Raw genomic sequence first — 12,294 nt, forward strand, 5'->3', positions numbered from 1 at the left:
TAGCGTGAGATGTGATCTATTATTTTATTGCTGCTCAGTGGTCAGAATAACTGGCTCCAGCTGGATCGTAAAGTGCTTGATCATGCCTTCTCCAAGACATCGGGGCCACTGGAAATCAAGTTTCTTGTGAGGTGAGTATTATCACTCTCAGAGCTTGCCAAATGTGAACCAATTGGATGCTTAGGCAAAAAGGATGTGCCGTTCTGTTCGTCAAAAACCTTTGAGCACAGTAGCGTAGAGACTGCGTGATGAAATCAGGTTCACCTTCAGAGTAGATTGCGGAGACGTGAGCCACATGGTGGGCTGCAGACTTACTTCTGTTCTTTGAACTTTACGATAGCCCAACTCAAACTATGGTTTTCAACATTTATTTTTTTTTTACATATAGAAGTTTGAAAAGTGTGGTGGAAGAATCAGCAGGACAAGTTTGTTCTCCCCAAAAATCTGGCTTTTTTTTTTGCTACAAGAGTGACAAAAAAAACAACAGCAACAAAAAACTGCGCACCACCCTGAACACGGCATTCCTATTTTGGAAACGGGCGGTGGCAACACTTTGACTTGAACTGAGAAAAAAGAGAATGGAGCAACAACTTAAGAAAATGTAGTTAATGTAATCAAATTAAGTTTGACAAAGATCATTTATTCTTGTTTGTTTAACAACAACTTAATAAATTGTGTGTTTACTCGGGTAAACTTCATTTGTCTACTTGAAACAAAGCTTACTGGTTTACTTTTTTTATTGTGTAATCCCAATAAAGAACATTGGGGTGACAGACATGTGATTTACACTAAAAATGGCACAATATGACGACCACAAAATACATATATGGATGGTCATATGAGTAAATAACTATATAATTTTTTTAATTTATGAAAGTGTTTCATACTTTTTTTTTAAAATCATCAAAAATATATGAATCCCTTCATAGATCAACACCCCAAACTGACCCTTTTCTCATTTGTAGTACAAGAACCTTAAAGAAGGTAGTGCTCCTTTGAGATCAGTAACATCAATCAACCAGCAGGTGGCGGTGATGTAGCACAATGAATGTCATCCTGTTAGATTTCCAAACAATACGGCCAGATTTAAACAAGATGATCTGTGGATCAACACTTGCACATAGATAAAAACTGAGCTTTTATTTATTAATTTTTGTTGTTGTTTTGCTGATTAAAAAAAATATATATATATCTTTGCAGGTTTTATATTGTGAAGATCACCCTATTGAAAGAGAATACGACCGTGGAGCTTTTCTACTTAAACGCTAAATCTTTAGTGTTTAATGTAAGTGATTTATAGCAATGTGATATGTATCTGTTATGTTTGTTTAATGTGGAATGTTTTTTAATTAAATGTCATTGTGCTAATAATCTTTTTGGGTGGGTGCCCTGTAAAATTATTGAACATTTGTTATTCATAAGAATGCCTATGGGTTTATTAATAACTAGCAGTGGCATTAAGCAAAAACAAAATCTATAGAAAAAACGTTGCACAACACAAACACAAGAAAAATGTGCCCCACAAACTTCAACCCAACTGATGAATTTGTGCTCTCGGGGCAGAAGTTGAGTAGTTTTTTATCAAACTATTGGTAAAATTTATGACCATGCTTGTTGGACTAGCCAAGAGATAAATAGGAGCCTCATCGTTCTTTACAAACCGCCATTTTGAACTAATCAACAACTTCATGAGATTTGACTGAGTCCCTTCCACAAGATGACATAATATGGTGAGATGGTAAAATAATGCTGTCCAATAGTAAGTATGTTGTGTTAATGATGTTGAGTTTGTCCAATTAGCGCTACATTAAACTTTTACTTCCTAAACCTAAATTTGGCCAAGTTAGCACAAGTTAACATTAGTTACATTCAGTAAGACTTTGGATTCTTTGACCTTGTCTGTCAACAAAAGTCTTATTAGATAAGACTTTTGTCTTATCTAATGTTGGTTATCTTTCTCCCCAATATGGTTATTTCACTTGAGAATCAAATAAAAAGCATTTATTTCAACCCAAATATTGCTTGTTTTATTATTCCTGGTTGGTTATAGTTTTTTAAAGCCATTCTTCAGGCATAAAATTCCAATGGACGTCTTTCACTTCCAAATCATCTATAGACCTTTGGAAAGTGAAGTTACCAATTTATTTCGAACATGATAGAAGTATAAAATCACACACATGAACTAGGAATGCAAAAGATACGTATTTTTGTACCTCAATTATCTTAACATGCTCGAAAAGGAGTAGGACGAAGTAAGAAACTTATGAACTCCTACCAAATAAACTCATACAATATTTTAAGATGGACCTTCATATTAAATAATTAAGCATTTGTCTCAGAAATCGCTCTTTAAAAAGTGTTTCCAAAGTTTCTCAAAATTACTAAATACTACATGCTTTCTTGTTGCAATTGGGTGTTGCATTTAAGGTTCGAGAGATTTTATAGCAGTTTGCTTTTCTTTTTAGTAAAGTAGAAGGTAAAGATTACGCTCTAAAGTCTGAAACGTGCAACAACATTAAACTTTAGAAAGTTACGAGGAAACGCAAGTAAACGTTTCTGGTTTGGGTTGTCGATAATTAATCCTTAGTGAGTGGAAATAAAGTTTTTACGAGACGCACGTGAAGGCAGCATGAGATCAAACGTTGCAGGGTGTGCAGTTTGTTTCGCGGGGAGAGCTGACTGGTCACCATGGGAGACGGAGACTGTTGAACCTGCTTAGGGACCGTACCACTTTACCGAGGGGGCTTGAACTCTGAGCAGAACCTTAAACTAGTCCGTCAGTCCCGCATTGTGAATTTTCTTTTCTATTTGTAATTCCAAGGTAACTCAGAAGAAGAGAATAGACAGTTAAAACCTCTTCATAGCCGCATGAAACACCGAAATGTTCCTGCGGCGGTGGTTCAGTCGGTAACGGTGGGACCGAGGTACGGTCTCGAAGTATGGGACGGGAGGGTTTTCTCACGAGTCAAGTGTTTGAGACAGTCAGCGCTGTGTGTGTGTGGTATTAAAAAGCTTGCTGTTTTCGTCTCCTTTCCCGACAGGAAACCATTGAAGTGGAGAGCGAACATGTTTTCAAGTTAGCCGCTTTCGCATTGCAGGTAAGAAAGAGTTTGTTTGTTTTTTGTTTTTTGTCGCAGCCTCTCTTGGTTGTCATGTCCCTCACCCCCTACAATGTGAAAGAGGACGGACGAAACATTTGAAAACGTTTGTCTGTTGGGGTCTGTAGTCGGTTAACTCCTCTCACAGGAGTTGGAGCTATGCCTTTAGAAAAGAAAGAATAGGAAAACACAACTTGTGTAATGTACATTTAGATATCCAGCCATTTGTGAATATTTCTGCTCGAGCTTTTTACTGGTAAAGTGCTGTTTAATCCTGTCTTCACTCACTGAATTATTCCCATTTTTTTTTAAAGGAGGCCAAAGGAGATTATTCCAGGTAAGAAATTCTTATTTTTCTCTCATAACTTTAAATGCATTGCTTTTTACAGCCATGTTTCATTTGTATTAAAGTATATATAAGATTTTCCTGTTTAAATAAGCATATTACCTTTAATTAGGCAAAAGGTTTCCTGTGCAGTGTTGTTTTAGTTGCTTTTTTTTAAGACTATATGCAAACAAAAGTATTGACATATGCTGTTAGTCAATAGGATTACAGAGTGGAAACAAAAGCCCTGCACAATTTTCAATGTGTTTGTACATGTAGTGTACAAGGAAGCAGTGTTTGGTCTGCGCTCTGTAATATCAGTAATAGCTGTCTGTTAATGTACAACCTTACTGGCTCAGATTTCATTGTAGACCCTGCGCTCAGTTAATAATTGCCTTAATTTTGACTTGTGACATTGAGCCTTATCCCTTGTTGGCTCTCTGCCATCTATTTGTGGTCTACACACTATGTTCACAGTGGCTTATGAAAGTATTCACTCTCCTTGAAGTGTCTGTTCATTGTAAAAATGTACAGCATTTACAACCCCAAACCAGTGTATTTTAATGTGATTTTTATGGGATCAGTCAATGCAATGTAGTTGCATTGTTATAAACTGGAAGAAAATTTGATCAAATGTACAATTTTAACAGGGCCTTCTTAAAAGCATCATTTGGTGACGGACTGAGTGTAGCCTGCATATATATTTGTAGAAATGCAATCATCTCCAGGGTGAAACATTTAGTGGCAGCATCATGCTGTGGGGATTCTTTTCTTTTGCACTGACAGGACGTCTGGTCGGGGTTCATGGGAATCTTGTTAGAGCTTGATAAAGGGCCATTTTGGAAAAAACCCAGTTAGATCAGAGGTGCCCAAAGTCGGTCCTGCGTGTTTTAGTTCTCTCCCTGGTGGTAGTAGCAACCTTAAGTTCTCAGCATGTCAATGTTCTTCTTATTTCTCTAATGAGCCATCATTGGATCCAGGTGTGTTAAACCAGGGAGAGAACAAAAACATGCAGGATGCTGGCCCTTCAGGACCCCCTTTATGCACCACTGGGTTAAAGGCTGCAAAAGTATTCAAGACTGAAGTAGTCGCTAAGCAATAAACCAATTAATTGCATGATAAATTAAAAGGAGCTTGATCATTTCTATCCTGGTGATTAATATATTTTGATGGTCAATTTCATTCATGATTTCGGTTGTGTGTGGTTTATATTTGTTTTATTTGGTGTTTTTTTATTATTTTTTTTTTTATCCTTTTTTAGTTTTTGTATATTTAAAATATCTTCCAATTCCAGGTTACAAAATAAAACTTAATTGATCTATGAGATGCTGAATTTGCAGTATAATGTGATTGTTGTTGTTTCACTTGAAAATGGTAATATTAAAAGCAATATTAACAATTATTGTAATAATTTCAAGGACAATTTATTGTCTAATAAAATTTGTTATCACGACTGGCCTAGTTGTCGTGGTCAAATTTGTATTTAAGAAAAGTCATTTTCCTTTCATGTCGCATTTATTGAGCACTACTTTGCCTTGGTCAAACTTTTGAAATTTGTTGTTTAAAATGACAAAATGTGAAAGGGTGTTGATGGTTACAAAGAAAGAACAAAAATGTAAATTTCTAGATGTTCTGAAAATAAATAAATAAATAAAAAAATCCACAGCTGTTAAACCAAAACTTGCTTCTACAATGTGTTTCCTCAGGGATCACATGAGTTATAAAAGGACATCCCACCTTCAACATGTGGAGTCCACTCAATTGATTTCAACACGTTGTGGTTGCACAGCCTCTTACTAAATGCCACATACAGTTTAGGAGACACGTGTCTGGACAAAAAGGACGACGTGTGCATGATTTGGTCGATGCCACTGGTGTTAGAGTCCGTATGAAACCTCTACTGCCTGTTCATTAGTGATGGTGTTTTCACAGTTGACCTGCTGATAACGTTTGGTGGTGGTTGTTGTTTTTTTTTTCTTTTGCCAATCATAGAAATGAAGGGCATTATCTGGCATTAGTAAACAGTGTTCTGGCTGATCAGCCGAACCGGTGTTGTCTCTCTGCCTCAGAAGGCTTCTGTATTCATTATGCAAACACAAGTATTTGTCCATGGTAAGGAATGTTGTGCATGTAGCTGCGAGTGACGAAATGTGCAAAAGTGAAAATGCAGTTTGTCCTCTTGTTACACCATCGCCTTTTGTTCTCCTGCAAAGAGGAAAAAACTTGGCAGCATCTGCTTGTGCTCATTAAACAAGCACAACTGAGCTGGTGAGTAGTTAGTACGCATCCCTGTAGTGTGTTCACTCAGTGGTTTTTTTTTTATTTAAGTAAACTCCTCAGCTCCAAAGGTTCACCCTGTAACGGCTGAACTTTCACTTCATGTGGGAGTCGGGATGGGCCGCACTTTTTCCCCGACTCTGAAAAGACAATAAACGATGAGACGCCAAGTGTTCTGGTAAAATTCATTAGGGCGGGGTTCCATCCAGACCAAAGCTGTCGTTGTCGGCTTTTTAATGTTGTTCTTTGCATGAAATTATTTAAGTTTTAGACTAACACAAATCACCACATTCCTCTGAAAGGTATGGAAAAGTAAATAGGATTTTCAATAGTGTTCTGTCCCCTTTAAACTCTGTGAAGTCTGCAGCTTTAACTACACAAAGAGCATTTTCTGCCCTAAGTCCAGCCAAATAAAACAGCTGCAAATGTTAATGTTTTGAAAAAAACTCAACCTTCATTTCTGATCAATAGAAAATTTGGTGTAATTTTTATTTCTAGTTTTAGGTTCTAAAAATTTAAAACCTTTCGAAATAGAGTATGGATACATTTGTTTCTATGGGAAAGTTGATTTAGTTGTAACAAAAGCGTAGATCTAGTTAAAGACGGAAAGTTCTCATGTCTTCTTCTGAGATTTTTGTGTCGTTTCCTTCAGTAGTTCTTGGTGCAGCGCCACCACAGGCTGAGGGGGGAACAACTTTTTCAATTAGTTTGGATTGTTTGATACAGCAGCAGCTGAAAATGTAGCAAATGTTGTAGTTTTGGTTCCCAATCAAACCAAGTGTACTGGACTATCTGGTTTGAAAACACCCGCAGGGTCTATCTGTCGTGGAGGTTCAGTGCAAACATCCCATGAAAAAACTGGAAAAAGTAAACGTACATTTGTTGATATTGATTTATTTCAAAATATTAGTTATAAGTTTTTAAAGAGCCATTGTGGAAGGTCCAAAGAGTCACAGATGTTTTTCAGCCATACGGTAATAGTTTCTACCATATAATCTCATATTTGCCTTTTAAAAAAACTTTGACTAGGTCAAAATAATGTTTTTTTCTTGGATCCCCTTACTTCAGGAAACAACACGGTCCTGTGGAAGTGTTTTTCACTCTCGTCAGCTATCCTCTTTTACCCCGACTTCTTGTGAAAGCAGACCCAGTGAATTCCCCGTGAATCATCCAGTCTAAATACGACTCCCCTACCCCGTATCCACGGCGGCTCCTCCAGCAGGAGATTAGCTGTGGAGGAGTCGGGGAGGTCTCCTTTGGCTTAAGAGGGATGAGCCAGACCCACTGTCCAATTGCAGACAAGTTGGCGTCGAGGGGCCCGACTGTAGTCGTGTTATTGTTGTGGTGCGGCCCAACATCCCCCGCTGCCCCCCCTCCTCCCTGCTGTGGGGCTGAATTAATACACCTCCAGGTTGCTCATTGTTCTTTATCTGCATTGTCTTCCGGTGCTTTACTTATTTACACTTTACTGCTATTGGTTTCACCACCTGCCGCTGTAGTCCACAGCTGAGTGCAACATGCTGTAGTCTCTTCCGTGGGGGTTGCTTTAAGGGATTGGGGAAATTGTAGGAAAACACAGGACTGATTGATGCCTTTAATCACGCCTTAAGAGCAACCAGGGAATTTTTTTTTCTTATTCATGTATAATTGTACTCACTCTCAAATATAGGCTTCAGAAGTTCATTTGTCCCTACACACACACTTATGTATATATATGTATGTATGTATCTAGGTGTGTGTGTGGGTGTGTGTGTGTGTGTGTGTGTGTGTATGTATATATAAAATTATCTTCAGTAATTCAAAATTTCCCACACATGGACTGGCATTCCACCCAGTTCTTGTCCACAGTTCTATTTGCAGGTGTGGCCTGTAATTAGTGGCTCATTCACATCAACCAGCTCTCTCATTGTGCTCCCTCTGGAGTCCCCCTACTTCCCCCCACCAAGTCTCAGCCCTGTGAAAGAGCTGACACATGAGCATTATCTCTCCCACCCTGGGCAGACTGCGCTGGGCCGGGCTCTGCCCCGCCGCACCGGGCGTAGCAATTGCCCCCATGCTGCTGGAAGATAACAGACGTAGTAATGAATTCCAGACTGCTGACAAGGCAAACGCTGCCGAGTAGTAGATCACCCCAACAACGCCGGGACCAGAGTGCCCCGTAAAAAACGCACGCCATCAAAGAGGCAGCCAAATGCCGTGGCAGCAAAACTCAGCCAACCAAGAAGAGGGAGCCACAGGGGAAAGTGGCCTCAAGACGGCTTTTTGTTCAGTAAGCAGGTTCACATAACTGGATCATTATATCTCTGGTTGACCATGTTGGAGGCGATGCTAAATTACATCAATGAGAGATCAATTGAGGCTCATAAAGTAAGCTTCAGGTCATTCACCTTTTACAAAAAAACACTGTAGCTTGTTTTTCATGGTGGTCTGAGGCAGCATGCGGTTAGTGTGGGTAGGAATGAGCTTGGCTCGGTTGGAAGTTATGCCACTTCACGGTTTCCTCTTAGTGGGGTTATTAATGTACAATTTTATCACATTATGATGCACATTTTGTGCCATTTATGATAAAAACAACAATAAAATGTAAACTAAATTCAAGATGGACACCTCTAGGGGTGGGTAAAAATTAGAGATGCACCGATCCCTTAATGATATCTGTAAATTGAAAATACAATATTCTATTGTTTGTGCTCTGAGCAACAGAGATCTAAATATATTTTACATAAATAGAATTCCTAACTTTACTTTCTGAACCATTTGAAAAAATGTTTGTTGTAGATGATTTTTACATGTTTGACCAACATGTACAATGGTTTATTTAACATTGGCTGTTATACTCCTAATTGCATTGACTGAACCAATTAAGGTTGAGTTGTTTGTACATTTTTGTCCAAGCTTTTGAGGTTATTGGTATATGTAAGCATGCTGTACTGGTACAGAGTTTTCAAAACTTTTTGTCTGTTTATAAAAAACAAAAACATTTTAAGTCAATTCAGTGCAGTTTTTCTGTGTTGGATCGATATTGGCCTATACTGAACCTCAGATATCTGTATCGGTATCGGAAGTGAAAAAAAGTGGATCGGTGCATTCCTAGTGAAAATATCAATTCATCAATGCGTTGCAATGAAAATTTTAGTTTTTCCAATTCAGTATCAATTTGGGTGAACCTGTGAATCTCGCTATATAATTTCCGTGTCACATATGAAACACCTGGATACAAAGTTGTGAAGAATTTAAAGGAATACAGAATCAAATCTAATTGTGACCCAAAGAATTGAAATTGACTTGAATTGTGAGGTTGGTAACAATACTAGTCTACGGGATTTAAATCCATCATTGTTTACAGTCAGAGGCTTAGACAGAGTCTCTCCAAAAATAAAACCTGTTACTAAAAACACAGCTGACTGCATCGGTTACGTCACAGCTGTGGTGCTCATGAGCAACGCACAATAATTGCACTCCATCATATTTTGAAATGTAAACCCAGCATTCATTGATGCTGAATAAACAGTGTGAAAAGAGTTAAATGACAAAAATATGAATCCCAGTCATACAACTAGTTTCCCTTTTATTGTAACAGGAACTAATTCTCATCATAATAATGGTTTTGTCCCTTTGCAATGCTCAACAGCCCATACATCTTAAATGTATTTCACTGAAATACTATAAACAACTGATTTTTTTTTTCTCTTTTTTTTTTGGTGTAATTTTAATTTTGTTTAAGAAGAAACAAAATATAGTTCATAATATTTATTATGACACAAGGAATACAAATCAGGTTACTTTCTTCCTGTAGAAGTGTTGCTGTTTTGTTCTTGTTTTAGATCAGGGATGTCCAAACTGCAGTCAGGGGCCAATTTGGTCCCAGGGAACTAATTTTGTATGGCCCACCAGCACTGGTAGTTGAAACAACCAAATTTTTGTTAATTTATTCAACCTGACTAATTGCATTTTTGGTATGCTTAGCTTATAGTAGAGGAGTAAATAAAACTCTAGTATAATTTTGTGTTTGATTTTTTTTTTGTGATGTTTTAAGCCTTTTAGGTTTCTCACTAATAAATACTTGTTTATGGGTGCAGCTGGATAAATGCAGCTCTAGTTTAAAGCGCTTTGAGTGGTCAATTTGATTAGAAAAGATAAATTCAGACCATTTACCATTTAGGTTGTACCACGCCCTTGATGATTAGCTTATAAGCAAAAACCAGAACTTTGAGGATTTCCAGGACAAAGATTTCCAGGACTTTGAGGATTTCCAGATTGTAGTCATCATTAGTAATGACTCTATGGTAGAGCAGAAGGTGAATTAATATATTTTAGTCATTAAATTTTTATTATCTCTTAAATACTATTTCACGGCACATAAGATCAACAATAAGAATATTACTGTGGAGAGCCTGCAGGCTTAAAAGACCAATTCTCTCCATGTCCTTTGAAAGGCTCCTGATGAGTTAAAGCCTTTGCATGCGCCTTTGTAAATGAAGTCTGGCATGACATGAGTAAGAGTCAAGTTTTGCCTTGGCAGCCAGTGCTTCTCTTTATAAAACCATAATAAAAAGATAAAAAACAAAATCCTGTCGATCCACCTGCCCACAAAGGTTCACAAGTAAGAGTTATTGCTGCCGTGCCTTAAGAGAGCAAATCAAAGCCCTCGGAAAGTGGAACATGTGGAGAAAAGGTCTAGTTTTTGGACTCGGTTTGAGCTCTTTTGTGTAAAGGTTTACCTTTTGCGGTCCTCATGTGCATGTCAGGCTCTTATTTTAGGATCAAAAAAGGATGTGAAGTGCCTTTGACAGTAAAGGAAAACCTCCTGTAAAGACTTAACGCTTGTTGGCAGGCCTAGATCAGTCGAGCGGCGGTTTTCATAGTTGTGTTAATGGGATTTTTCCTGCAAGTGAAGATATACGTAGAATAATATAATGTGAAAAAAATTAGAAAAAAAAAAAACATTTGGTATAACATACAGGAATGGTGAAGTTTCTGTGTATTTTTCCGCAGTGCTGAGACTACAGCATCGGACCTAAAGCAGCTACCAGTTCTCCCCACCAGAGTACTGAGGGAGCATCCATCGCTTAACTACTGGTAAGATACCTGATCACGATTTCTCTTTAACAGCTACAGTAAGCAGCATTCAGAATCCATTTTTAGCCTTCCTGAATGAGTGGTTTAGAGCTGCAGTAAACAATTATTTTAGTAATCGATTATTCTGACGATTTATTGAGTAATCAGACAAAAAAACTGGAACATTTTTGCAGATTGTTCATTTGACTGCTTAAACCTATTTGGTACAATATCAAAAGTACATGTTTTTCATCTTAAATGCAAAATGTATATATTTTTTGTACAGTTTTGGCTTAATTTCTGCTCTGAGGTCGTTCTTTTAGCACGTTGGCATGTTTTAGAGTCTGATTATTTGATTACCAAATTAGTTGCTGATTGTTTTCATAATCAATTCATCACGATTAATCGTTTCAGCCCTGCAGTGGACTGAAACTGTGAGAGAGCATGTCCTGTTGAGGATTATGGTCTTAGTAATGGGCTCCATGTGTTTTCCTGAAACAATTCAAATATTCACCCTCTCTGTTAAAGCTCCAAAAGGCTGCTGTGTCAGCCGAAAAGTACAGACGAGCTGTTTTCATAGTTAATAATACCGTTTCCCTCTTAGCTTCTTGCACCTTAACAGTCATACAGAAACTCAAACTAACTAGCTTAGAGTTTGGTTAACTAGCCTGCAACATTCAAGCCGAAGTGTGTTGTTGTCAGGGTTCATTCAGCTTTGAAGTGTTCAGGCATATTGATTGGAAAAAGGTCACATTTCTGAGTTATAGCCTGGCAGTCACCGGGCAGGGCTGATCAGAGAGCTTCCAAGCCTGCGACCAAAACAGCAGACAACAACAGTTGTCTCTTCAACACGGTGATCTGAACTGCACCACTATCAGCAGCTTCCACTTTTTGAGCCAGTCACCTTGGTTATATTTGAAATGATCTGATTTAGTGCAGAACTAAAAACAATACATGAGCCTGAAATTACATAACTCAACAGAAGTACAGCACTTCCCTCATCACTAGTATTTACTATAAATACGTGTCAGACATTATACGTCACTCACAGCTGAAACTTTATCTCTCTACTCATGAGGAGGAACTGTAATAAAATATCTTAAAGTAGATTATTTGGAGTTTGGAGTGTTGACAAGTTAGCTGATTTGGACAAACTGAGTAAAATCTGTTTAGAAATGCTTTTTGATGTGTATTTTTAGGACTTTATCTTGTAAGAAAATTATAATTTTACTGTAAAAGTGTCATAACATATTGCTGCCATATTGCCTGCCTTTATGTTTGATACGACAGACAAAAAGCAACCCTGGCCCCTGCTGATAATCATCTTTATCCAAACACTCCACTGCTTGTACCTCATAGGCCGATCATTAGCTTTAATAGAGATAAATTGTAGTGCAAGTTTATTTAATAAATTTTTGTTAGGTCTAAATTACCTAAACACAGACACAAAGAAGAGACAAGAGTCAGAATTTAGTTTTACCTGCAGGGAGAACTCAGTTGAAACCCAGTTACAGATTTCTGCCTCTGCTCTGAAGC

At 37.8% G+C, this 12,294-nt stretch overlaps 1 protein-coding gene across 7 annotated transcripts in view; it reads left to right on the forward strand.

Annotated features, from left to right (window-relative positions):
- Positions 1-12,294, forward strand: part of frmd4ba (FERM domain containing 4Ba) — a 54,491-nt gene that overhangs the window by 23,145 nt on the left and 19,052 nt on the right. For all 7 annotated transcript variants that reach the window (XM_028002287.1, XM_028002282.1, XM_028002283.1 and 4 more), the window contains exons 4-8: positions 39-131; positions 1,201-1,285; positions 3,042-3,098; positions 3,413-3,435; positions 10,696-10,779. In XM_028002287.1, coding sequence (XP_027858088.1) covers positions 39-131; positions 1,201-1,285; positions 3,042-3,098; positions 3,413-3,435; positions 10,696-10,779 — 342 coding nt within the window. The remainder of the gene's footprint in view (positions 1-38; positions 132-1,200; positions 1,286-3,041; positions 3,099-3,412; positions 3,436-10,695; positions 10,780-12,294) is intronic.

The sequence above is a fragment of the Xiphophorus couchianus genome, chromosome 20 (assembly GCF_001444195.1).
Source record: "Xiphophorus couchianus chromosome 20, X_couchianus-1.0, whole genome shotgun sequence".
Classification (NCBI taxonomy): domain Eukaryota; kingdom Metazoa; phylum Chordata; class Actinopteri; order Cyprinodontiformes; family Poeciliidae; genus Xiphophorus; species Xiphophorus couchianus.